At 43.1% G+C, this 23,926-nt stretch overlaps 1 protein-coding gene across 1 annotated transcript in view; it reads right to left on the reverse strand.

The window, feature by feature from the left end:
• LOC140468981 (NT-3 growth factor receptor-like) overlaps nt 1–23,926 on the reverse strand; it is a 758,188-nt gene that overhangs the window by 338,562 nt on the left and 395,700 nt on the right. The window contains exons 7-8 of the mRNA XM_072565139.1: nt 15,951–16,092; nt 15,027–15,326 (exon numbers count right to left, since the gene is read on the reverse strand). Coding sequence (XP_072421240.1) covers nt 15,027–15,326; nt 15,951–16,092 — 442 coding nt within the window. The remainder of the gene's footprint in view (nt 1–15,026; nt 15,327–15,950; nt 16,093–23,926) is intronic.

Here is a 23,926-nt window from a genome sequence, read left to right on the forward strand (position 1 = left end):
ACTAGGAATTTTCACACTTCAGAAGGACTGAAGTCGAACAATAATTCTGGGCCAGGTGCCATATTTCCTGGGGTGCTGAAGGAGACAGAGCAAATCTGCAGGGCACGGGCTATAATAATGACAAATTCATTAGGCCTTGGAGAGTTGCTCAAGATCGGAAGCCGGCAAGTATGAAGTTGGTATTTATATATATTAGGACTCACTGGAGATGGTTAATTGCAAGGTTCATCAGACTGGAGAAGATTGCAGAGATGGGCAAGGGCAGAAGGCCATGGAGACTTTTGAAAGCCCAGGATGAAAATCTTAAAATGGGGTGTTGCTTCCAGTGCAGGTCAGTGAACAAAGGGATGCAGAATTCTGCATAGATGCCAATCACTTCATGTGGTATTAACAAACAGTTGGGGGCACTGGATTCTGCAGAGGCTAAGGGCCCTGACAATAGTACTGAAGACTTGTGCACTAGAACTTGTTGTGCCCCTCGTCAAGTTATTCCAGTACAGTTACAACAATGTCATCTGTCCGATGATGTGGAAAATTGCCTGGCTGTGTCTGTACATAAAGAGCAGCACAAATCCGACCCAATCAGTAACCACCTCATCTGTCTACTCTTGATCATCAGTAAAGTGATGGAAGGTATCATTCACAGTGCTATCAAGCAGCACTTGCTTAGCAATAACCCACTCACTGGTGCTCAGTTTGGGTTCCATCAAGGGACAAACTCTCCACTGGTTGGATTCATACCTGGCACATAGGAAGATGGTGGTCGTTGTTGGTACTCAGTCATCTCAGCTCCAGGACATCTCTTCTGGAGTTCATCAGTGTAGTGTCTGAGGCCCAACCATCATCAATGACCTTTCCTCCAACATAAGGACAGAAGTGGGGATGTGTGCCAATGATTACATAAAGTTCAGCACCATTCATGACACCTCAGATACTGAAGCAGTCCGTGTTCAAATGCAACAATATCTGGGCAATTTCCAGGCTTGGGCTGACATGTGGCAAGTAACATTTGCACCTGATAAAAACCAGGTAATGACCATCACCAATAAGAGACAATCTAACAGGCACCCAGGAATGAGGGGGCTGAGAGATAAATGGGAAGGGGGAGGTGGGGTTGGGGGAAAGGGAGCTGAGAATGTGATAGGTAGATGAAGGTGGGGGAAGAAGGTGATAGGTCGGAGAGGAGAGTGGAGTGGATAGATGGGGAAGGCAATGGGCAGGTCAAGAGGGCGGTGCTGAATTGGAGGCTTGGGACTGGGATAAATTGGGGGGGAAAGGAGATGAGGATTGATCTCGTGTGTTTGCAGGGTCCCAAGATGGAAGGTGAGGCATTTTTCCTCCAGGTGTGGGGTGGTAAGGGTTTGGCGATGGAGGAGGCCCAGGACCTGGATGTCCTCAGTGGAGTGGGAGGGGGGGTTGAAGTGTTTGGCCACGGGGTGATGGGGTTGTTTGGTGCAGGTGTCCCAGAGATGTTCTCTGAAATAATCCGCAAGTTGGCGTCCTGTCTGCCTGATGTAGAGGAGACTACATCGGGCACAACGGAGACAGTAGATGACATCGGTGGAGGTACAGGTAAATTTCTGTTGGATGTGGAAGGGTCCTTTGGAGCCTTGGACGGAGGTGAGAGGAGTGGTGTGGGTGCAGGTTTTGAACCCGTCCTTTCATTTATACCTCAGTTCTCCTGGCCCACAAGTCTCATTCCTGATGAAGGGCTTATGCCCAAAATGTCGATTCTCCTGCTCCTCAGATGCTGCCTGACCTGCTGTGTCTTTCCAGCAAAACACTCTTGACTCTGATCTCTAGCATCTGCAGTCCTCACTTTCTCCTACCACATCTACAAGGATCCACTTTCCCTACCACAAACACTAGGTTGCAGCAGTGTGAATTTGCAGAAATTCACCAACGATCCTTGAACAGCAGCTTCCAAACTCACAATCACTTCCATCTAGAAGGACAAGGGCAGCAGATACATGGGAACATCACCATCTGCAAGATCCCCTCCAAGCCTCGCCATCCTGGTTTGAAAATATAACAGCATACCTTCAGTTTTGCTGGGCCAAAAGACTGGAACTCCCTCCCTAACAACATTTTGAGTCTACCTACAATGCATGGACTGCAGCAATTCATGAAGGGAGCTCACCACCATCTTTTCGAGAGCAAATAGGGACAAATAGGAAACAAATACTGGCCAGCCAGTGATGTCAATGTGTGAACAAAAATAAAGTAACTCAGTAACAATGGCTGTATAGAGCGGAGGTGTTCAGAAGGATATAGTGAAATTAAATGATCTTAGATTAAAGAGTTACTGTTAGTTCCAGATGAGAAGTGTTCAGATAAAACCCTGAAGAGTTTACCTGAAGCCGAATAATAGCTCCAGGAAGAAGCTATCTGCACTTCCATTCTTTAAGTTAAAGTAACAATTTATCAAGTTGTTAGAGACAGAGAATCTGGCATGAGTACTGTATCAGCAGTATTTTTGAGAATGATACTGCCCCAGTGGTATGTATTGGGTTCTATACAAAAGCTGTTGATTTTCTTTTCAATTTATAAAGGAGTGTTTTAATGGGATTATACTTTCACTGTGTATTTTAAAATTTGCATTATAGGTTGCTAAATTGATTGACTCTATTTTATATTAATTTCTTTTGTTTATAATCTTCTGTTTTATGATTGAAGCAAACTCTGCAGCATTGTATGTTTATGTTTCAGCAAGAGACAAGCTTGTTAAAACAAAAATCAATCAAAATTTGATCTATCAAGTTAGGTTTCAGTCTAAGATCGGAGTTGTTCTGTAGTTGCATCTGCTGGGATCATAACACTAGCCAGCCCCATTCTTCTGGCATTTTACTCTGGTTCCCTCTGGCTTTCTTACTGAAATTATATTTGCTTTCCACATTGAAAAAAGAAAAACAAAGCATTCATTTAGCAATTTCAACACAACTTCTTCCTTAATTATTTACAATGGTTTATATTTAAAAGCATTTAAAACATCTCCCCTTCTGGAAAACAACAACTGCTGAATATGTTGATTGATCCCACACCTTTTAATAAATATTCCCAAATCAACTCTTTCATAATTTGCTTTAGATTCTGAACAATGACACCAGCTGGCTAACAGTCTACATGAGTTCAAAATGATACTTAAAAATAGCCATATAATGAATATCTAGAGGACAGTCTTTGGATTTTAAACCAAAAAGCTGGGGAAATGGTGCAGGGTGTAGGATATGGATAACCCTCACGAGGATACAGCTGCAAGACATCTGGCTACATATTCATTACTAAACAATTAACAAGTTTCTAATGAAATTCCTCCATCACTATCACCATAAAATGATCGACCTTGAGAAAGCTCGGCATTATTCTGCCTGTATTCCATTCCTACAGACTCTGGAATTATGTTACAATTCTACCTTGTGTAAACCATGCAGCATATTTATTCAATGCATCCAAGGCTATGGCAAGAAACACAACCCAGTGCTGTGTCTTTACCCACTTGGGTGCAGTCCTGGATAGCTGCCGCTCTGTATTATGGATGATCCATAAGCAATAGGATATTTTGTAAAAATCAAAGTTCATGTATCACCCCAGAATTTAAAAGAACATCAATAATCCAAAAAATCCCAATTATCCTAATCTTTTTTACTTATTTTCAACCCAATATTTTCCTGTTAATTCTTCAACTCACTGAGATTTGGAATGCATCTACACAATCTACACCAGACATACATACAAATCCAGACTGGATAAAATTCCAAACATGGCTGTGCACAATCCCATTGAACACTTCCAGATTGACACAGTTTAGGTACAGAGCAATATTGATCAATACTCACTGGATTTGCTACAAAATTCCTCAGCTTTAACCTCAATGTTAGAACTGTGAAACATTTCTACTTCCCAAACCAGCCATCCATTTTAAGTAATACCTGTTACAAGTGCCAGATTTTGGCTAAGTTTGAGTGTTCAGATTGCCCTAAATGCATCTTGCTTCAGATTTGTACAACTAGCGCAGAAAAGTTATCAACCCCTCAGATTGGATTAGATTCAAGTCAGGTGGTGCCCTAGTAGTTTATAAATCACTGATGTAGCTGCATATTGAAAATAATGCTGGTAGCTGCTATTTAAGAATGATGTTTCAGGTAGCATGTGAATATTGAAGTCAGTGGGAGTCTGAGGATGAATGGATTATGAGGACATAATGCAAATTGGGCATGCTCTCACCAGTAAAGTGTCAAAGGGTTGCCATTTTTAAGATTCCAAAGTGACTGGATGCTTTAGATCTTGAGAAGCTGCTTCACCTTGACCAGAGCAGAACAATGAGATATGGTTTGTATTTGAAGTCAAGAGAGGGATTGCAAGTGGAGGCATAATGTAAGGCTAATCTATGGAATCGTTCCCAAGGAATCAGTGGCAGATTTATGGAAAAGATTAGCTGAGGAGATGTTGGAGCCGAGAATACAATATTCATCCATTCAAATTGAATTTAGATTGATTTCTTTCTATCCTCATATTTTGGAATATAAATGATGAAGAATCCAAGCCATGAGTGCAGCAAGATGAGAATGAACTGCTGACTTGGACCTGTGACTCTCAAAGCTTTTCCCCACTAGGTATGGAAAGCAAAATCTCAAAGTCCATATCTATTCCAGAGGAATTTATCAATTGCCAAAATTAGCTGTCAATTCTACTGCTGTCGTATCAAGCATCTTCCAAGTAGAAGGCAAATGCAATGGAGCTTGGCATTCTTCTTCAGTCTAGAAATTCCTACGTTTCCAATCCCAATCAGGAGGTCAAATGATAAATGGGTCCCCGTCCTCTTTCAATGCTGCCCTGTAATCCACTCCAGAGACCTATGGCAATAGTTTAAAACAAGGTGATCCAGACACTACCGCTGCAGACCTCAGCATGTGGGGAGCTAAAATACTGTCAGGGCTGAAAAAAACATGATTGAAGGCTGGCTACAGAATCCAGTATCTGGCTGATCTGAATTTACACCCTGATTAACTTTGGTCAGCTTAGATGATGCTGCATCACGGCAAAATACAATTGAAAGCTATCAGTGCTTAATGAAAAACAAAGTAGCCTTCTCTTCTCATATTTCCCTGCAACATATGTTTATCTTTAGCTATTTTTCACTTCTAGGCTTTGATTCAACTGGGGAAGGAAGGCAGACATGGCAGCTGGAAGAAGCTGAGGGAGGATAAAGGGATTGATGCAGAGGAATTGGGGGGAAAAATAAAGAGGGGAAGTTAAAATGTATAGAGGGAGGCTTTGAATGGAGAGATGGAAAAATAGGAGGGGAGGGTGTCTAAGGAAAGTTAAAGATAAACTTGTTATAGTCCCAGAGAACATTAGGGTGGTTCTCTCATTAGAGAAAGACAAATGGTGGTGGATTTAACTTGAGGGTCACCTCACCTTAGGCGAAGTGCAAATTTGAGAAGGGGACCCTCATGCCAATCTCAGCCAGTACGGGAATTGAACCCAAGCTGTTGGTGTTACTCTGCGTCACAAACCAACTATCCAACCGATGAAGCTGAAGACGGTGAAGGGAAAAGGGTGTGGAAGGAAATCAAAAGAGCCTTCAAAACAGTAAATGAATGAGGGAAGGGAGTGGGTGAGATGGAAGGGAGGGGACATGCTGCGTTAAGAGGACTAGTCAGGGTGAGGTCGAAATGGGATCAGAGAAGGATTGGAGGGATAGCATTGAAAGCAAGCAGATTTTAGAGAAGAGACAGAGGTTAGAAGATAGGGCAGGTGAGAGAAAGGTTGGGAGTGAGATAGCAGTGTGTTCAGAATTAGAGAGTTCTGGCAGCGCAAGAGGTGAATCGAGGCTTGAGATCTGATTTTAGTTTTGTTTCTCATGAAAATTAATTGGAAATTTCGCTTAATCAATTCTGCCACTTCACAAGGGAGACATTAGCTTCCATTTTGTAAAATGAAATCCTATTTATGTTTCCAGTTTTGTGGAAGGCCCAAATTTAAGCTGGACTAAAGGCCGAATGTGCTGGAAATATTCGGTAGTTCTGGCAGCATCTGTGCAGAAAGAAACAATGTAAATGTTTTGAGTCAAACATGAGTCTTCTTCTTCAGAACTAGATCAAAAAGAGGAAATGTGGTGATCCTTTTCAACCCAGGGAAGATAGTGCATCACAATAGTGGAAATTTCAAAATCCCTTCAAACAACTGTCTGTTATATATGGGTCTAAAAGGGTAAATATTATGAATTGCCATTAATACAACCTGCTATGGGGATATCATATGGACTGGTGGGCATAGAGGCTAACAATGTTGAAGAAGTGAGATCTAATATCTGGTCCCACAAAGTCTCAGTAATAGTCTCTTTCAGATCTAATCTGGGGCACCATTGCAGCTCAATAGTCAGATCCAGAAATATGGGTTCGACTCCAGCCTTGGGCGACTGTCTGTATAGAGTTTGCGCATTCTCCCCTGTGTCTGTGTGGGTTTCCACCGGGTGCTCCAGTTTCCTCCCACAGTCCAAAGATGTGCAGGTTCGGTGGACTGACCATCCTAAACTACCCAGAGTGTCCAGGGACGTGGGAGTTAGCCGTGGCAAATGTGGAGTTGCAGGACCAGGCTGGGATGCTCTTTATAGGATAGGAACATACTAGACGGGTGAAATGGCCTCATTCTGCACTGTAAGGATTCTAAGGTTCTTTATGGGACCAATGTAATCTGTAAAGTTGCTGACATGAAATGAACTATATCTTGTTAACCATTAAAAAAAGACTCTTCTGGTTAGACCAGGATCAACACTGGTAAAAACAATGACTGCAGATGCTGAAAACCAAATACTGGATTAGTGGTGCTGGAAGAGCACAGCAGTTCAGGCAGCATCCAACGAGCAGCGAAATCGACGTTTCGGGCAAAAACCCTTCATCAGGAATAAAGGCCTGAAGCATGGAGAGATAAGCTAGAGGAGGGTGGGGGTGGGGAGAGAGTAGCATAGAGTACAATGGGTGAGTGGGGGAGGAGATGAAGGTGATAGGTCAAGGAGGAGAGGGTGGAGTGGATAGGTGGAAAAGAAGATAGGCAGGTTGGACAAGTCAAGGAGACAGTAACTGAGCTGGAAGTTTGAAACTAGGATGAGGTGGGGGAAGGGGAAATGAGGAAGCTGTTGAAGTCCACATTGATGCCCTGGGGTTGAAGTGTTCCGAGGCGGAAGATGAGGCGTTCTTCCTCCAGGCGTCTGGTGGTGAGGGAGTGGCGGTGAAGGAGGCCCAGGACCTCCATGTCCTCGGCAGAGTGGGAGAGGGAGTTGAAATGTTGGGCCACGGGGCGGTTTGGTTGATTGGTGCGGGTGTCTCGGAGATGTTCCCTAAAGCGCTCTGCTAGGAGGCGCCCAGTCTCCCCAATGTAGAGGAGACCACAAAGTTTCACCTGCACATCCACCAATATCATTTATTGAATCCGTTGCTCCTGATGTGGTCTCCTCTACATTGGGGAGACTGGGCACCTCCTAGCAGAGCGCTTTAGGGAACATCTCCGAGACACCCGCACCAATCAACCAAACCGCCCCGTGGCCCAACATTTCAACTCCCCCTCCCACTCTGCCGAGGACATGGAGGTCCTGGGCCTCCTTCACCGCCGCTCCCTCACCACCAGACGCCTGGAGGAAGAACGCTTCATCTTCCGCCTCGGAACACTTCAACCCCAGGGCATCAATGTGGACTTCAACAGCTTCCTCATTTCCCCTTCCCCCACCTCATCCTAGTTTCAAACTTCCAGCTCAGTTACTGTCTCCTTGACTTGTCTGACCTGCCTATCTTCTTTTCCACCTATCCACTCCACCCTCTCCTCCTTGACCTATCACCTTCATCTCCTCCCCCACTCACCCATTGTACTCTATGCTACTCTCTCCCCACCCCCACCCTCCTCTAGCTTATCTCTCCATGCTTCAGGCTCACTGCCTTTATTCCTGATGAAGGGCTTTTGCCCGAAACGTTGCTGTGCTCTTCCAGCACCACTAATCCAGTACAGGATCTACACTGGACCAAGCAGACTCTGTAGTTTCCTACTCTTAAACAGGACAGTGGCAGCAATCCTGAGCAGTAATTCATACAGCGTAATGTGCTGGCATGCCAATACAACACTGCCCTCAAATTGTCTTCTGCTAAATTATTTAATCAGGTAAGTCACGGAATTGACACCATTAACTTGTAAATAAGTCAGTCCTACCTGAAACTAAGTTTAATGAGGATTGTCTGCAGCACTTAGTTTCATTTCAAAATTATCATTTGAAAATTACTGGGCAGAGAATAAAGAAATCAAACAGCAATTTGTAACATTAGTGATAATTAGTGACTAATGTTTCAGTTCTTTTAAGAAAAGCTTTCAACTCTCTCTGGTGTTAACAGCTACTTGAAAGGTGCCTGAAACGAGGACAAAGCTTGGAAATTGCAGATGCAGCAGATATCTGAATCAAATCTGATGTACTTGTCGTGCAAATAATGTACATGCACAAAACAATCATAACACGTAAAGTAAATATACTCCAGAGTACAAATGTATCATGTATAAAATCAGACATAATATACTGTACATATAAAGTGCAAATGGCGCATATATGAAAGTTAGTCAATCCTGTGCTCCCTGTGGGAGGTATATTCCAAGATATACAGATAGTAGTAGATTGGGAAACATAGAAGTAAATGTGCCCTTAAGAAGCAACATGATTAGGTTAGTAATATGCTACACATAAATATATTATATATATATATATTTGGTGGTGTAAACCAAATAAGTTAGCCTGTCCCTTCAGAGGAGGAAGAAAGTAAAGAATACTGGAAAAATCCCAACATAAACAAACGCCGAACCTTATGGTCTTGTAATTTCTATAGAAACGTATTCTGTACTAAAGCTTATATCTGAAAACACATTGAAGGGGCTTGACAGGTATAAACTTTGAGGTGTTTCCACTGGTTAGAGAATCTAGAACATGGGTTCGCTATCTTAGGTAAAGAGATCGATTTTGGAAACAACAACAGATATTGCTGGTGAAACTCAGCCGATCTGGCAGCACTTGTGGAAAGAAAGCAGAGTTAATGTTTCGGGTCCAGTGACCTCTCTTCAGAACATCTTGGGCAGCACGGTGGCTCAGTGGTTAGCACTGTAGCCTCATAGCGCCAGGGACCTGAGTTTAATTCCACCCTCGAGCAATTGTCTGTGAGGAGTTTACACATTTTCCCTGTGTCTTTGTGACTTTCCTCCAGGTGCTCTGGTTCCCTCCCACTGTCCAAAGATGTGCAGGTTAGGTGGATCGGCCATGCTAAATTGCCCACAGTGTCCAGCTGGATGGGTTAGCCATGGGAAATGCAGGGTTACTGAGAGGGGGTAGGTCTGAGTGGAATGCTCTTCACAGGCTCTGTGTGGACTTCATGGGCTGAAGTGTCTGTATCCGCACTGTAGGGATTCTATGATTCTCTGCCCTAAATGGTTGCCGATGGTACATCATCGAACACAGTTACGGCTGAGAGAGACAGATTCATGGACTCTCGGAAATCGAGGGTAATGGGAAAAGTGCAGTTGAGACTGATCACCCTTGATTGTAGTGAATGGCAGATCAGGCTCAAGGAGCCAAATGGTTCTTCACATGCTCTTATTTCTCATGTTCATAAGTAAAAACAAAACTGACGAGTAGGAAATGAAAGTCCACAAAGGTTGGTATCCTAGTAACTACAAAGTTCATTTAAAGGGGGATGTATGTACTTAAAAATCTCAACTGGGTGAAGTATCCCTTGTAATCTGACGTACTGAAGAAAAGATCAGCCTCATGTGAGGCATTTCCTAAGATGGCTGCTGGCCTATTTCCTCCCTCAGGCTCCTGAGATCTTTGTAGACAGCAGGCTGCAGTTACAGGTTTTGCCTGAAGGAGATTACAAACATGAGAGCATCACCTTAGGGCAGGTGACAGCCTGACTCCAGATGGGATATTCCTGGAGGAGATGATCACCCTGCTTTGTTTTGGTACTGCACAGAGTGTAACCCCAAAGCAGTGTCACACCCTCTTCACATGTGCTCGGAGTTGGTGATCTGCTGGATTTCCGACTCACTTTAGTCATGAAAAGGGTCGGTTTCTGCATACTGAGTGCGGGGGCACTGTCCACCTACACTCTCAACGCTCTCGAATCTGCTCTCGGAGAGTAGCTCTACTCTGATGGGCAATTCTGGATGCAAGGTGCTGTCTCCCAGCCACGACACATGACTCAGAGCCAGACAGTTTAATGAGGTGCTGCAGATGCAAATGAATTTTCAATATCACCACTCTGAGAGGAAGTAATGATGCCTTACTGTTGAGGTGAAGGGTCTGTTAATGATTCAGTAACAATGTGAAGCATGTTGTCTCAAACCAGTTAGAGGCAGACCCACTGAGACTGTCATAGGAAATACTTCTGCAGCTTGTATTCAAACTTGAGAAGTACTGATGAAAGTTTCGCATCAAGGAAATGAAGCCCACTGCATGTTTCCTCTATGCAATTGCTGAACCACACTGTATCTGTCTGACAGGAAGGCAAAATGTGCTGTATAAGGCAATGGTTCCAAAGGTATTAATGTTCATGTTCATTGGCTTCCCCCACTCCACTGATCATACATGCAATCTCTGAGTGGAGATCAAGAGTTTTACTCTAGCTCTTGGAGTCAGCAGATGTTTCAACTCCACCTCCCTAAGGTCTGAGCGATTACGCCTGACCAAATCTAGTTGTCCTTAATGCTAGGAGGAAATAAACCTTGCTACCTATGAACAGTACCACTTCTATAGGTACAGTTGCATATCCTCTACCATTAATCTTTAGATCGGCCTGAGACATAGGAGGACTGGAAGCAGCAAGCTAGCTCAAACAACCCTCTCCCAGGAATACAGACTGGTCAAAATGACACATATTATTAAGTACAAAGATTGGTAATATGGCAATACAACACTAAAGGAACTCAGAAAGTACATTACTGCAGGCATCCAACAAGATCAAAATCAGACAAACCTCATCATGAAGTAACTACGCAACCACACAGTACTCCCCAATTTCTGAATTTGCTTTCAAGTAAGTCCAGCTGTTTACACTTTGTTTAATACAAGCCAAACTCTCGAAGCATTCCTCTGCCCTGCACACTGTGAACCTGTCCACGAAACAAATGGCTAGAAACACATTGACATCTAGGGCATCTGTGTACTCTACATCCATATGCATTATACAATTGCGCAAGATGGGTACTGCAATACCCCAACTACCTCCAAGCAAGATTTGGTGAAAAAATACAGTACAGAGAACATGCATAGTTTATGTTTAAGAAATTGCACTGCTCAAATGAAAAAGAATTTTAAACATCTTCACAAAGTCATGAGAAAAATGTGTTTTGGATGGTTTTGGTTGGTGAACTATGTGAGAAAAGTGAACTTGATTCTCCAACAAAGTCCATAATAACTTAAAAGGTGCATTGTAATGCAAGTAATTTGTCCAGAGGAGTTTGATATTCTGCATAGGGATACAGAGTCATAGAGTCATAGAGATATACAGCATGGAAACAGACCCTTCTGTCCAACCCGTCCATGCCGACTAGATATCCCAACCCAATCTAGTCCCACCTGCCAGAACCCGGCCCATATCCCTACAAACCCTTCCTATTCATATACTCATCCAGATGCCTCTTAAATGTTGCAATTGTACCAGCCTCCACCACATCCTCTGGCAGCTCATTCCATACACGTACCACCCACTGTGTGAAAAAGCTGCCTCTTAGGTCTCTTTTATATCTTTCCCCTCTCACCCTAAGCCTATGCCCTCTAGTTCTGGAATCCCCAACCCCAGGGAAAAGACTTTGACTATTTATCCTATCCATGCCCCTCATAATTTTGTAAACCTCTAAAAGGTCACCCCTCAGCCTCTGATGCTCCTGGGAAAACAGCCCCAGCCTATTCAGCCACTCCCTGTAGCTCAGATTCTCCAACACTGGCAACATCATTGTAAATCTTTTCTCAACCCTTTCAAGTTTCACAACATCTTTCCGATAGGAAGGAGACCAGAATCGCATGCAATATTCCAACAGTGGCCTAACCAATGTCCTGTACAGCCGCAACATGACCTCCCAACTCCTGTACTCAATACTCTGACCAATAAAGGAAAACATACCAAACGCCTTCTTCATTATCCTACCTACCTGTGACTCCACTTTCAAGGAGCTATGAACCTGCACTCCAAGGTCTCTTTGTTCAGCAACACTCCCTAGGACCTTACGATGAAGTGTATAAGTCCTGCTAAGATTTGCTTTCCCAAAATGCAGCACCTCACATTTATCTGAATTAAACTCCATCTGCCACTTCTCAGCCCATTGGCCCATCTGGTCCAGATCCTGTTGTAATCTGAGGTAATCCTCTTCGCTGTCCATTACACCTCCAATTTTGGTGTCATCTGAAAACTTACTAACTGTACCTCTTATGCTCGCATCCAAATCATTTATGTAAATGACAAGAAGTAGAGGACCCAGCACCGATCCTTGTGGCCCTCCTCTGGTCACAGGCCTCCAGTCTGAAAAACAACCCTCCACCACCACCCTCTGTCTTCTACCTTTGAGCCAGTTCTGTATCCAAATGGCTAGTTCTCCCTGTATTCCATGAGATCTAACCTTGCTAATCAGTCTCCCATGGGGAACCTTGTCGAACACCTTACTGAAGTCCATACAGATCACATCTACTGCTCTGCCCTCATCAACCTTGTTTGTTACTTCTTCAAAAAACTCAATCAAGTTTGTGAGACATGATTCCCCATGCACAAAGCCATGTTGACTATCCTGAATCAGTCCTTGCCTTCCCAAATACATGTACATCCTGTCCCTCAGGATTCCCTCCAACAACTTGCCCACCAATGAGGTCAGGCTCACTAGTCTATAGTTCCCTGGCTTGTCTTTACCGCCCTTCTTGAACAGTGGCACCAAGTTAGCCAACTTTCAGTCTTCCGGCACCTCACCTGTGACTATCGATGATACAAATATCTCAGCAAGAGGCCCAACAATCACTTCTCTAGCTTCCCACAGAGTTCTCGGGTACACCTGATCAGGTCCTGGGGATTTATCCACTTTTAACCATGTCAAGATATCCAGCACTTCCTCCTCTGTAATCTGGATATTTTGCAAGATGTCACCATCTATTTCCCTACAGTCTATATCTTCCATATCCTTTTCCACAGTAAATACTGATGCAAAATATTCATTTAGTATCTCCCCCATTTTCTGTGGCTCCACACAAAGGCCACCTTGCTGATCTTTGAGGGGCCCTATTCTCTCCCTAGTTACCCTTTTGTCCTTAATATATTTGTAAAGACCCTTTGGATTCTCCTTAATTCTATTTGCCATAGCTATCTCATGTTTTACCCTCCTGATTTCCCTCTTAAGTATACTCCTATTTTCTTTGTACTCTTCTAAGGATTCACTTGATCTATCCTGTCTATACCTGACATATGCTTCCTTCTTTTTCTTAACCAAACTCTCAATTTCTTTAGTCATCCAGCATTCCTTATACCTACCAGCTTTCCCTTTCACCCTGACAGGAATATACTTTCTCTGGATTCTTGTTATCTCATTTCTGAAGGCTTCCCATTTTCCAGTCGTCCCTTTACCTGCGAACATCTGCCTCCAATCAGCTTTCGAAAGTTCTTGCCTAATACCATCAAAATTGGCCTTTCTCCAATTTAGAACTTCAACTTTTAGATCTGGTTTATCCTTTTCCATTACTATTTTAAAACAAATAGAATTATGGTCGCTGGCCCCAAAGTGCTCCCCCACTGACATCTCAGTCACCTGCCCTGCCTTATTTCCCAAGAGTAGATCAAGTTTTGCACCTTCTCTAGTAAGTACATCTACATAGATATGGACCAGGTGAAATAAATGCGCAAAAACAGTGGGTAGATGATGTATCATATGGCTAAGTGTGAACTTGTCCATTTTGGCAGGAAAAGTACAAAAAACAGTACAAATATTTTGGTCGAGAGAGATTGTAGAATTCGATGGTACACAGCCTAAGATGTGATCAGAAAGCTTTGCTTTGTTACACTCCAGCTTGTCAGTTTGCAGGAACTTAGTTCAGTAGCAGTTAGCAGTGATATCCAAGGCAATCAGCACAACCCTGAATCCAGCAAATACTAAGAAATTCCCTTAATAACCCCATATTATTTCAAGAATCTCATGAAGGTTGGAGCATTCAATTAAGTAATTGTTCTTGATGTACAGAAAATTGATCTTAATTATTCTTCCACTAGAAAAGAAAGGATTTTCACACTTAAATTATTATGGAATCAGCATTAGAGTACTGAGTTTGCAAATTCAGAGATTTATGTTAAATCCATCAAAATGATATTTGCAAAATTCTGTAGTCTTTTCAGCTGACTCTGGCTAGATGGCAGAGGAATCACCGTTGTGACATTTTTGGCCTGAACTATTTTCTTTCATATTAATGACAATGGTGTAATGATCAACCACTCATCAGAAACTGATTAATTCTGTGGATTAGTTTATCTAAAATGGTAAAACACATCATAGGTTATGAAGCAAACTTTACAGCTGATCAACTAATTTGAGTTTGTGCAGCTTACAAACCCAGAACAGACGAATTGGTAGGCAGCGTATGCAGAGGTAAAAACAATGACTGCAGATGCTGGAAACCAGATTCTGGATTAGTGGTGCTGGAAGAGCACAGCAGTTCAGGCAGCATCCAAGTAGCTTCGAAATCGACATTTCGGGCAAAAGCCCTTCATCAGGAATTAGCAAACAGTCTATAGAATCCTTAAAAATGATCCTTAAAAAGGAAAATAAACATAGAGTATGCTTTTGTTTTGAAAACAGCCATTAAAGAAATGTCCCTAGTTTCCCTCACTCATCCCATTGTGATCACACAACAGTCTTGATTCTGATAGATTCTGCAGTTGAGAACTAATGCCTCGGTCAGACTTCAGGCCCATATGGAGTTAAACTTTTGCCAATGTTCCAGGATGCACAATAAAAACAGTTGGGATACGTACCAGGAAATGGGATACCCAGGAAATGAGCATAGACCGTCTCTGTCTCCACTCCCAAGTCATTTTCGGCCACAAGTGTATAGTTCCCATTGTTGTAGTGGGTCGGCTTGTCAAAGAGCAAGCACCCATGGAGCCAGTCCGTGGACTCATCGTAGACCTTGGTTTTGATATATTCGGTCTCATTCAACCGGTGGCCCCGGTGCAACCAATGAATGGTGGGCAAAGGGTTGCCAAAGACGGTGAACTCAATGCAGTGCATGTGTCGCTGTTCAGGCTCTGATAACTCACTGATATGAGGAGGAACTGCAAGTTTGAAAAGAGAAAATAGTATTTAAGCTCATTACAGTTCGACGTGTTAAATTTGGATTCAACTGTATATCTTATTTATTTCAGTGCAACACATTTTTGACTATAGTCCTGAGCCAAACAGCTGTATTTTATAATTTTAAATGTCTCAGAGTTTTCAATATACAGGGACTCTTTACAGGGAGCTCCAGGCCTTTTCGTCAGCAGCTTCTGCAGAGAGCCTGTCAATGGACTCTCGAGTTCCAAACACAGACTTAAGAAATCAAGCAATGTATAAGGATCAGTAATCAGACTAGGATAAAAAAACAAACATGAAAACAAAAATTTTACCCACCATAAGAGACACTTTAGCCGGGGACTGATGCAATGTACATATTCCTGAATGTGCACAGTCCCCAAATCATAACTGCGCTGTCTGGTCATTCGTCTGTAAGAGCAATCTGAGGCCCAATGCTTGCTAAAGGATAGCTTTTAATCATACCCAACAGGAGGCAGCCATTTGGTCCAACTTAACCAAAAATAACTGAATGTTGGAACCCCTCCCCCACCACCCCCCCCCCCCCCCCCCCCCCCCAACTGTGTCTGCTTACAGCAGTAAGTTGCCATTTAATCCATACTTACAGTAAACATGTAACACCACTGAGGCGTTCGTCATCCCCACCACGTTTTCTGCGATGCAGGTCAGCAGTTTTCCATTGTCCTTCTGATCAACATTAAATAGGGTCAGATTTACAGCGGAGACCATTGTCAGATTATTGTTGGTCTGGCAGGGAGACAAAGAATAAAGAAAATGAAGAATTCCTGCCCTGAGATCCACAGGAAATCTAGAAAATCCAGGCAGCTGGCGGCAATAATTAATGAGGGCCCAGAATTGCAGGAATACATGCTTTAGGTTAGTTCTCACATTCCCCAAGGGGCATGCCTCTGATACAAATTAAAAATTCAACTGATGTCTGTATCAGAGAAGTCACTTGTCTTTTTTTTCCGCATCTAACATTCAGACGCAGTTTAGAAAAATCAGCCTCTTGACCTGAGCCCAAGGTATTTTAACAAACACTTGAGGATGAACTGGATGATGCATGTTGCTACCACACTGCTCACTGGTCTTCTTGACTATGCATTACTCTTCAACTAGGTCTGCCTGCCTAGAGAGCCAGCCCCTCACTGGTGTCATTTGTTTGGAATCCAATAAGTGCCAGTCTCATCATGTTCCCACTCGGTTTCTGTCTCCTACGCTTAGTAGACCCTGAATTGTCCACTCACTCTGTGTAAAGGATATGTACATTCCTAATTCTGGAAATTTAATCAAATCTGATCATGGATCATGAAACTCAGAACGCTGCAATATTTAAGACATAGTTTCAGTCAGTCAGACTGCTGCACAGTTTTATATATATATATATATATATATAAAATACATGTATATATATATATATATATATATATAGAACATAGAACATAGAAACATACAGCACAGTACAGGCCCTTTGGCCCTCGATGTTGCGCCGATCCAAGCCTACCTAACCTTCACTAGCCCACTATCCTCCATATGTCTATCCAATGCCTGTTTAAATGCCCATAAAGAGGGAAAGTCCACCACTGCTACTGGCAGGGCATTCCATGAACTCACAACTCGCTGAGTAAAGAATCTACCCCTAACATCTGTCCTATACCTACCACCCCTTAATTTAAAGCTATGCCCCCTCGTAATAGCTGACTCCGTACGTGGAAAAAGGTTCTCATGGTCAACCCTATCTAAACCCCTAATCATCTTGTACACCTCTATCAAGTCACCCCTAAACCTTCTTTTCTCCAATGAAAACAACCCCAAGTGCCTCAGCCTTTCCTCATACGATCTTCCTACCATACCAGGCAACATCCTGGTAAACCTCCTCTGCACCCGTTCCAGTGCCTCCACATCCTTCCTATAGTATGGCGACCAAAACTGCACACAATACTCCAGATGCGGCCGCACTAGAGTCTTATACAACTGCAACATGACCTCAGGATTCCGGAACTCAATGCCTCTACCAATAAAAGCCAGTACGCCATATGCCTTCTTCACCGCACTATTTACCTGGGTGGCAACTCAGAGCTAATTGGTCAATGTAGATTCTCTGAGCAACCCAGTAATTTGGCTATATTTTTGACAAGCACATAGCTCCTGTTGTCCAAATGGATACAAGTACAATTGTGTCAATTGAGTGCTATATAATACTGTGACGTGGACATTGTACGTAGGAACCTTGACACAGGATCCAAAGAACTGAGTTGATATTTCCAGGGTCGTATCACTGTCTGAAAATTATTTCTGAGTACCAGGATGCTGTTTCCTCTGTCTCAAGGAGAAAACTTTCTGAAGATTTGGTATGATTCCAGACTCTCCAACATGTCAGACAAATCTCGATTATTATTTTGATCATTTGTCTATGCGCCAGGTTTATTCAGAAAATGCAATAACTTGGAATCCACCAAAACCCTACAAATCCACTTCCCTGGCTTTGCAAGTGACAGAGAGATACTCAGTCTGTGTGTGCCTATCACATGCTCTTCAGAAAAGGGAAGCAGTCTTTTGAGATGGTTATGTATGGGTATGAGTTTGCAGTGCAGTCAGATTGATTAGACCATTGCATCGAGAGACTGCAGGAGCTCAGGGAATGGAGTTACACGCCACTGTAGATGAAACCAGGGCATTGCTTTTACGATAAAATCAAATGTCAGGGAGCGTCCGACAATGACATGGCAAATGGAATGTCAGACTTGTGTCTAAGCGGATGGGAAAATAAAAGAGATGTTTTACCACAGCTGCACAGAAGTGTAGTGAAATCATAGCCGGAGTACAGTGTACAATTTTGGTCTCCTTATTTGAAAAAGTTTCAAGTACCTTAGAAGCAGTTTATTGAAGGTGCACTTCACTCATTCCTGGGATGAACTGCTTACCTTACAAAGAAAGCTGGGCAGGTTGGAAACACGCACAATGGAGCTTAGAAAAAATGAGAGGTAATCTCTTTAATGAAGACAAGATCCTGAGTGGGGTTGACAGTGGAACTGATTGGTGGGGACGGGGAGTAGGGGTGTGGGGAGGGGAATGAGGAGGTTTTGGGAGGAGGTGGGAGAGTTGGAAGGCATGTTTTCTCCAGTGAAGGAGATGCATACTAGTCAGCACTGTTTAAAAAGAAGAGGTCCAACATTTCAGACACAAATTAAGGCTATTCTTTTTCTTTCATAGGTCTCTAGTTTGTGGAATTCTCTGCTTCAGGAAGTTGTGGAGACTGTGTCATTGAATTTCTTCAAGACCGGGTTAGATACATTTTTGATTGACAATGAATGCAAGGGTTCCAGGGGACAGACATGAAAGTGGAGTTGAGACCACAATAGATCAACCATGACCTTCCTGAAAGATGAAAAGGGATGACTGACTGAAAGGCCTACTCCTGTTCCTATTATTATGAATCCTAAACTGTAACTCAACTGATCGAAAAGCCCTATTGTGTACTTTGGGAGACTAAACAGTGCTTGACCTGAAGTAATGCTGCTTGGCTCCATTGAAACTGAAAGAACTCTTTATTTACAGCTTGATCCATGCACTTATTATCTTCACACTAAGTTAGAGCTTCCTTTCCAGTTCTAAAGCACATGACTCTGGGATTTGCATCACTGTATACACTTCTGGTGTTAATGCCATTACTTATTGCTGTCATTAATGCAGTCACATCTAAGCCATCGTCTGGCCTCTTTGATAAGAGCCAACTGACAACAGACACGTGCAACTCCAGCTCTCTCAGTATCATAGATGAGTCATTCTCCACGTGACAGCACAGTAGGAAAAAACAGGGGAATAAACAATACAAAACATAGCAGTCCTTTAGCTCAAAAATGACCAGTCTTTCTGACCAAATTATTTTGGGGTATTTTAAATAGTTGTGAGCAGCTAACTCTTAGTATACAGTGTTGGTTTGGACACATGACTTCTCCATGACTCACAACCTCTCAGTCAGAGAGGTTATGCACTTAGCTACTGAGAGGTGGCACTTGTGACACATTCATGTTGAACTTGTTGCTGAGAGCACGAGGCAGAAATGCCTTTGTGCAGAGAGTTACTGGATTGTGAAATCTTTACCCACAAAGTGGTTGATGCACCTTTGGAAGAAATTTTGGACAAACATTTTGGGGAAAGTTTAAATATTTGATAATTCAGAGGAAGATACAGAAAAATGCAGAGAGTGTGATAACTTTCCAGATGACCACTGCCAGGACCTTACGATATTTCCCCCTTTACCACTGTGAGATTATACGTCACTCACTGTCTCCAATCCCCCTCTGTTCCATTGGCCTATCAAGTGATTAGTGACAGAGAACACAGCACAGTTGAGTAGCTACGGAGGAGGTACTGTTCTTGGATAACAAGATTTATTGCCTGATAGTAACAAGTACAATTATATTTGGTCAATTATAATTATTCAAAACCTAGGAAGCTGGTATGGATACATCCACTCCCTCCAAAAGCTAGAGTAGAATACCTTGTTTTCACCCACAGACTGGAAGACATCGGTAGAATGGGTGGAACTACTGTGACATGAATATTAACACCCTCAGAACCTTATTCAAGAGAGACAGCAAAATTAGCTTTGCATTGCTTGCGTTGAGAACAAATGTGGACATGAATGATCTTCATTTGTCTGATGTAATTCTGTATTTCTACAGTGTTTCTGCCTTTCAACGAACAATAAATGTACTATTGTCATATGTCTAAATGCTGTTATAACTTTGACATTACACTTAGCAATTCTGATTGGCAGACCCAATTTCGAGGGAATAGTGAAATCTTAAGCTTGTCTTTGTCTGGACTCCTGTTGCTTCTTTTTTAACCATGAGTCTGTCAGAATGACAAAATCAGTATGACAGGCATTAAAAGAGAAGGACTCAAGAAACTAGAATTTACTGGTTTTGAGTTAGGCAAGGCTTTTGCTTTGTGAATTCCTTGTAAGTGGAGCTGCACATAAATAGGATAGTGAAAATGGCATTTGGTACACTTACCTTTGTTGATCTGTACATTGAGTATATGAGTTGGGAGGTCACGTTGCGGCTGTACAGGACATTGGTTAGGCCACTATTGGAATACTGTGTGCAATTCTGGTCTCCCTGCCATGGGAAGGATGTTGTGAAACTTGAAAAGATTGAGAAAACATTTACAAGGATGTTGCCAGGATTGGAGGGTTTCAGCTATAGGGAGAGGCTGAATAGACTAGGGCTGTTTTCCATGGAGTGTCGGAAGCTGAGGAGTGACCTTACAGAGGTTTATAAAATCATGAGGGGCAGTTTTCCCTGGGGTGAGAGAGTCCAAAACTAGAGGGCATAGGTTTAAGGTGAAAGCAGAAAGATTTAAAAGGGATCTAAGGGGCAACTTTTTCATGCAAAGAGTGGTGCGTGTTTGGAATGAGCTGCCAGAGGAAGTGATGCAGGCTGGCACAATTGCAACAGTTAAAAGGCATCTGGATGAGCATATGAACAGCAAGGGCTTAGGGGAATATGGGCCAAGTGCTGGCAAATGGGACTAGATTTATTTAGGATATCGGATCAGCGTGGATGAGTTGAACTGAAGGATCTGTTTCCGTGTTGTACATCTCTATGACTCTATGACTAGGTGCTTTGGATTCACAACTATCATTAGCTTGAGCAGGCAGAAGACATCTGGGTTTAGTTTCTCATTCAAAGACAGACCAACAAACATGGTCATAGATAGCATATATGCTACAATCTTCAGTTCTGGGTGAGGTATGTATCGACAAGGAACCAATTTAGAAATGGGAATGTTAGCAATTAGAAACCACACCTGAACAGGAAGGATTTGGCACAGTTTCATGTTCAGTAGTTTTGTAGCTATGTCCCCCAGTCCTTCATGTACACACTAAATTCAAATACTTTGCTGCGTTTATACTAACATTGTTCTGTGCATTAAAGACTTGAATCCCAATCTGGGATGCAAGAGGCTGTTAACATTAAAATGAAACATCAAGCTCTTAAACTTTAAGCTTAGTTCAGATCTGTTCTGATGTGTCCCAAGGTGCACTCACAGAGGCTAGACTCATTCTCATAGTCTAACACCTGCACGAGTACACCAATCAGGGCCCCTTCTTGTACGCACACCTACTCCATGACCTTAAAGTGTAGCACAGTGGTTAGCACTGCTGCCTCACAGGGCCAGGGACCTAGGTTCAATTCCAGCCTGGGGGTGACTTTCTATGTGAAGTTTGCAAGTTCCCCTTGGTGTATAGGTTAGGTGGATGGGCCACGTTTAAATGCTGGGTGGCAAGGAAAGGATAAGGGATGTTCTTTGCAAAGTCATTGTAGACATAATGGCCTTTTTCTGCAGTTAGGATTCTTAAAGGGGAACGTTTTCACATAGAGAATGGTCCATAGGTATAATGAAATGGTCTAGTTACAACATTTAAAAGGCATTTGGACAGGTACAGGAAATACTTAGAGGGATACGGGCCAAACACAGACAAGTGGAACTAGTTTAGTTTGGGAAACGCAGTTGGTATGGAGGAGTTGGACTGGAGGGTCTGTTTCCGTGCTGTATGACTCTGATTCTATGATTTAAGCATGCATGCAAACACTGTAAGGACATTTGTGTACAAACACACAAACTCCAGCGCCCTCACTCCCATTTTCTGAACTCAATTCGTTTTGGACTATTCACTTATATTCTGGCTCTACTCGCACTGGCGAGGAAGTTTCTTTACCCAGAGCTAAGGAAATAAATCATCTGCCCTATGCAGCTACTGTGTGGTGCTACAAAATAGACACAAGAGGAAAATCAAACTGTTTGAAAGTACACAAGAAGGAAACCTTGCTCTACAAATGGAGGGAGCCAAGAGGAACAGAATAATTAAGATACCACACTGTTCAGTTTGTAGTCAGTGGAGAGCAGGAAGGGAGCAGTAGTTTTTGCGACATTATGCTTGTAAATATTTGTAAATTTTCAGTAAATGACAGAATCCAGACTATAAAAAATACATGGAGAATGTGTGTTATGGAAAATGTATTAAGTATGTTAATGGAAAGCAATTTATACATGCAAAGTGGGCTAATTAAAACACAGGAGAAAGTGAGGACTGCAGATGCTGGAGATCAGAGCTGAAAATGTGTTGCTGGAAAAGCGCAGCAGGTCAGGCAGCATCCAAGGAACAGGAGAATCGACGTTTCGGGCATGAGCCCTTCTTCAGGAAGGGCTCATGCCCGAAACGTCGATTCTACTGCTCCTTGGATGCTGCCTGACCTGCTGCGCTTTTCCAGCAACACATTTTCAGCTCTACTTAAAACACAGGCTGTCCTATAATTCAAATGCAAACTCATTATTGAGTGATTTAAAAATCAAACCCTGATTCCCAACTCTATAAATTACTTCAAAACAGTGGTTGATCGTAGACACACTCCACGGGATACTCTCAATATTGTATCACAAGCATACAACCGGGCCACTCACAAATTGATCACTCATTAAATCGAGAACATGAAGACAGGCAGTTTGCATTGAACACATTTCCTGAGGAAGTTCTACGTTCAAGTACAGGAATTGCACACAGCTCAAGGATAACGGTGAGGCTGGGGGAATGGAAGAAGATGTTGAGAGGGAGATAGGTGGGTGAGGGGAATGGGGAGGTAGATGTCGCAGGAGATCGGGGTGGAGATGGGCGTGAGGGGGGATGGTGGATGGGGAGATTGTGGGTTAGGAGTATGGTTGGGGGGAAGGTTTGGGGGTGAGGTGGGTGGTAAGGGGGTGGTGACTGGGGGAGAGGTGGGAGCATTGGTGATTGGGGAGGAATAGAAGGGGGATGCTGTTTTGGGGTTGTGGAGGAGGTTGAGGGCTGAGGTTGGGGGGCAAGGTTGGAGATGAAGGGGGGTTGGGAATTTGGGGAAAGAGGGGAGACAGTGAGAGGAATTTGTCATCTCAACCCTGCAAAGAAAATCCTGAAGATGTCTTTTTATTTCAAATGTAAATGTCTATCCCTAATTGCCCTTGAGAAGCTTACTTCCCCCTTGAACCACTGCATGTTCACCCACAAGATTTTGACACAGCGATGTTAAAGGTTTAGGGCGGCACGGTGGCACAGTGGTTAGCACTGCTGCCTCACAGTGCCAGAGACCCGGGTTCAATTCCCGGGCGACTCTCTGTGTGGAGTTTGCACATTCTCCCCGTGTCTGCGTGGGTTTCCTCCGGGTGCTCCGGTTTCCTCCCACAGTCCAAAGATGTGCAGGTCAGGTGAATTGGCCATGCTAAATTGCCCGTAGTGTTAGGTAAGGGGTAGATGTAGGGGTGTGGGTGGGTTGTGCTTCGGCAGGGCGGTGTGGACTTGTTGGGCCGAAGGGCCTGTTTCCACACTGTAAGTAATCTAATCTAATCAATGCTGTGTGGTCTATGCAGCCTCATTCCTTTCAGACTTTGTCGCAAATTGATACAACTGCTCACAACTACTCCAACTACTTAAGGCATTCTGAGGTAATTAATAATTAACTACATTTTTTGGTCCAGAGACATGTACTGACCAGAGGGACAGCAGCTATTTAGGTTGAGCTGACACACTGCCTCAGAA

Source organism: Chiloscyllium punctatum, chromosome 48, assembly GCF_047496795.1.
Source record: "Chiloscyllium punctatum isolate Juve2018m chromosome 48, sChiPun1.3, whole genome shotgun sequence".
Lineage (NCBI taxonomy): Eukaryota > Metazoa > Chordata > Chondrichthyes > Orectolobiformes > Hemiscylliidae > Chiloscyllium > Chiloscyllium punctatum.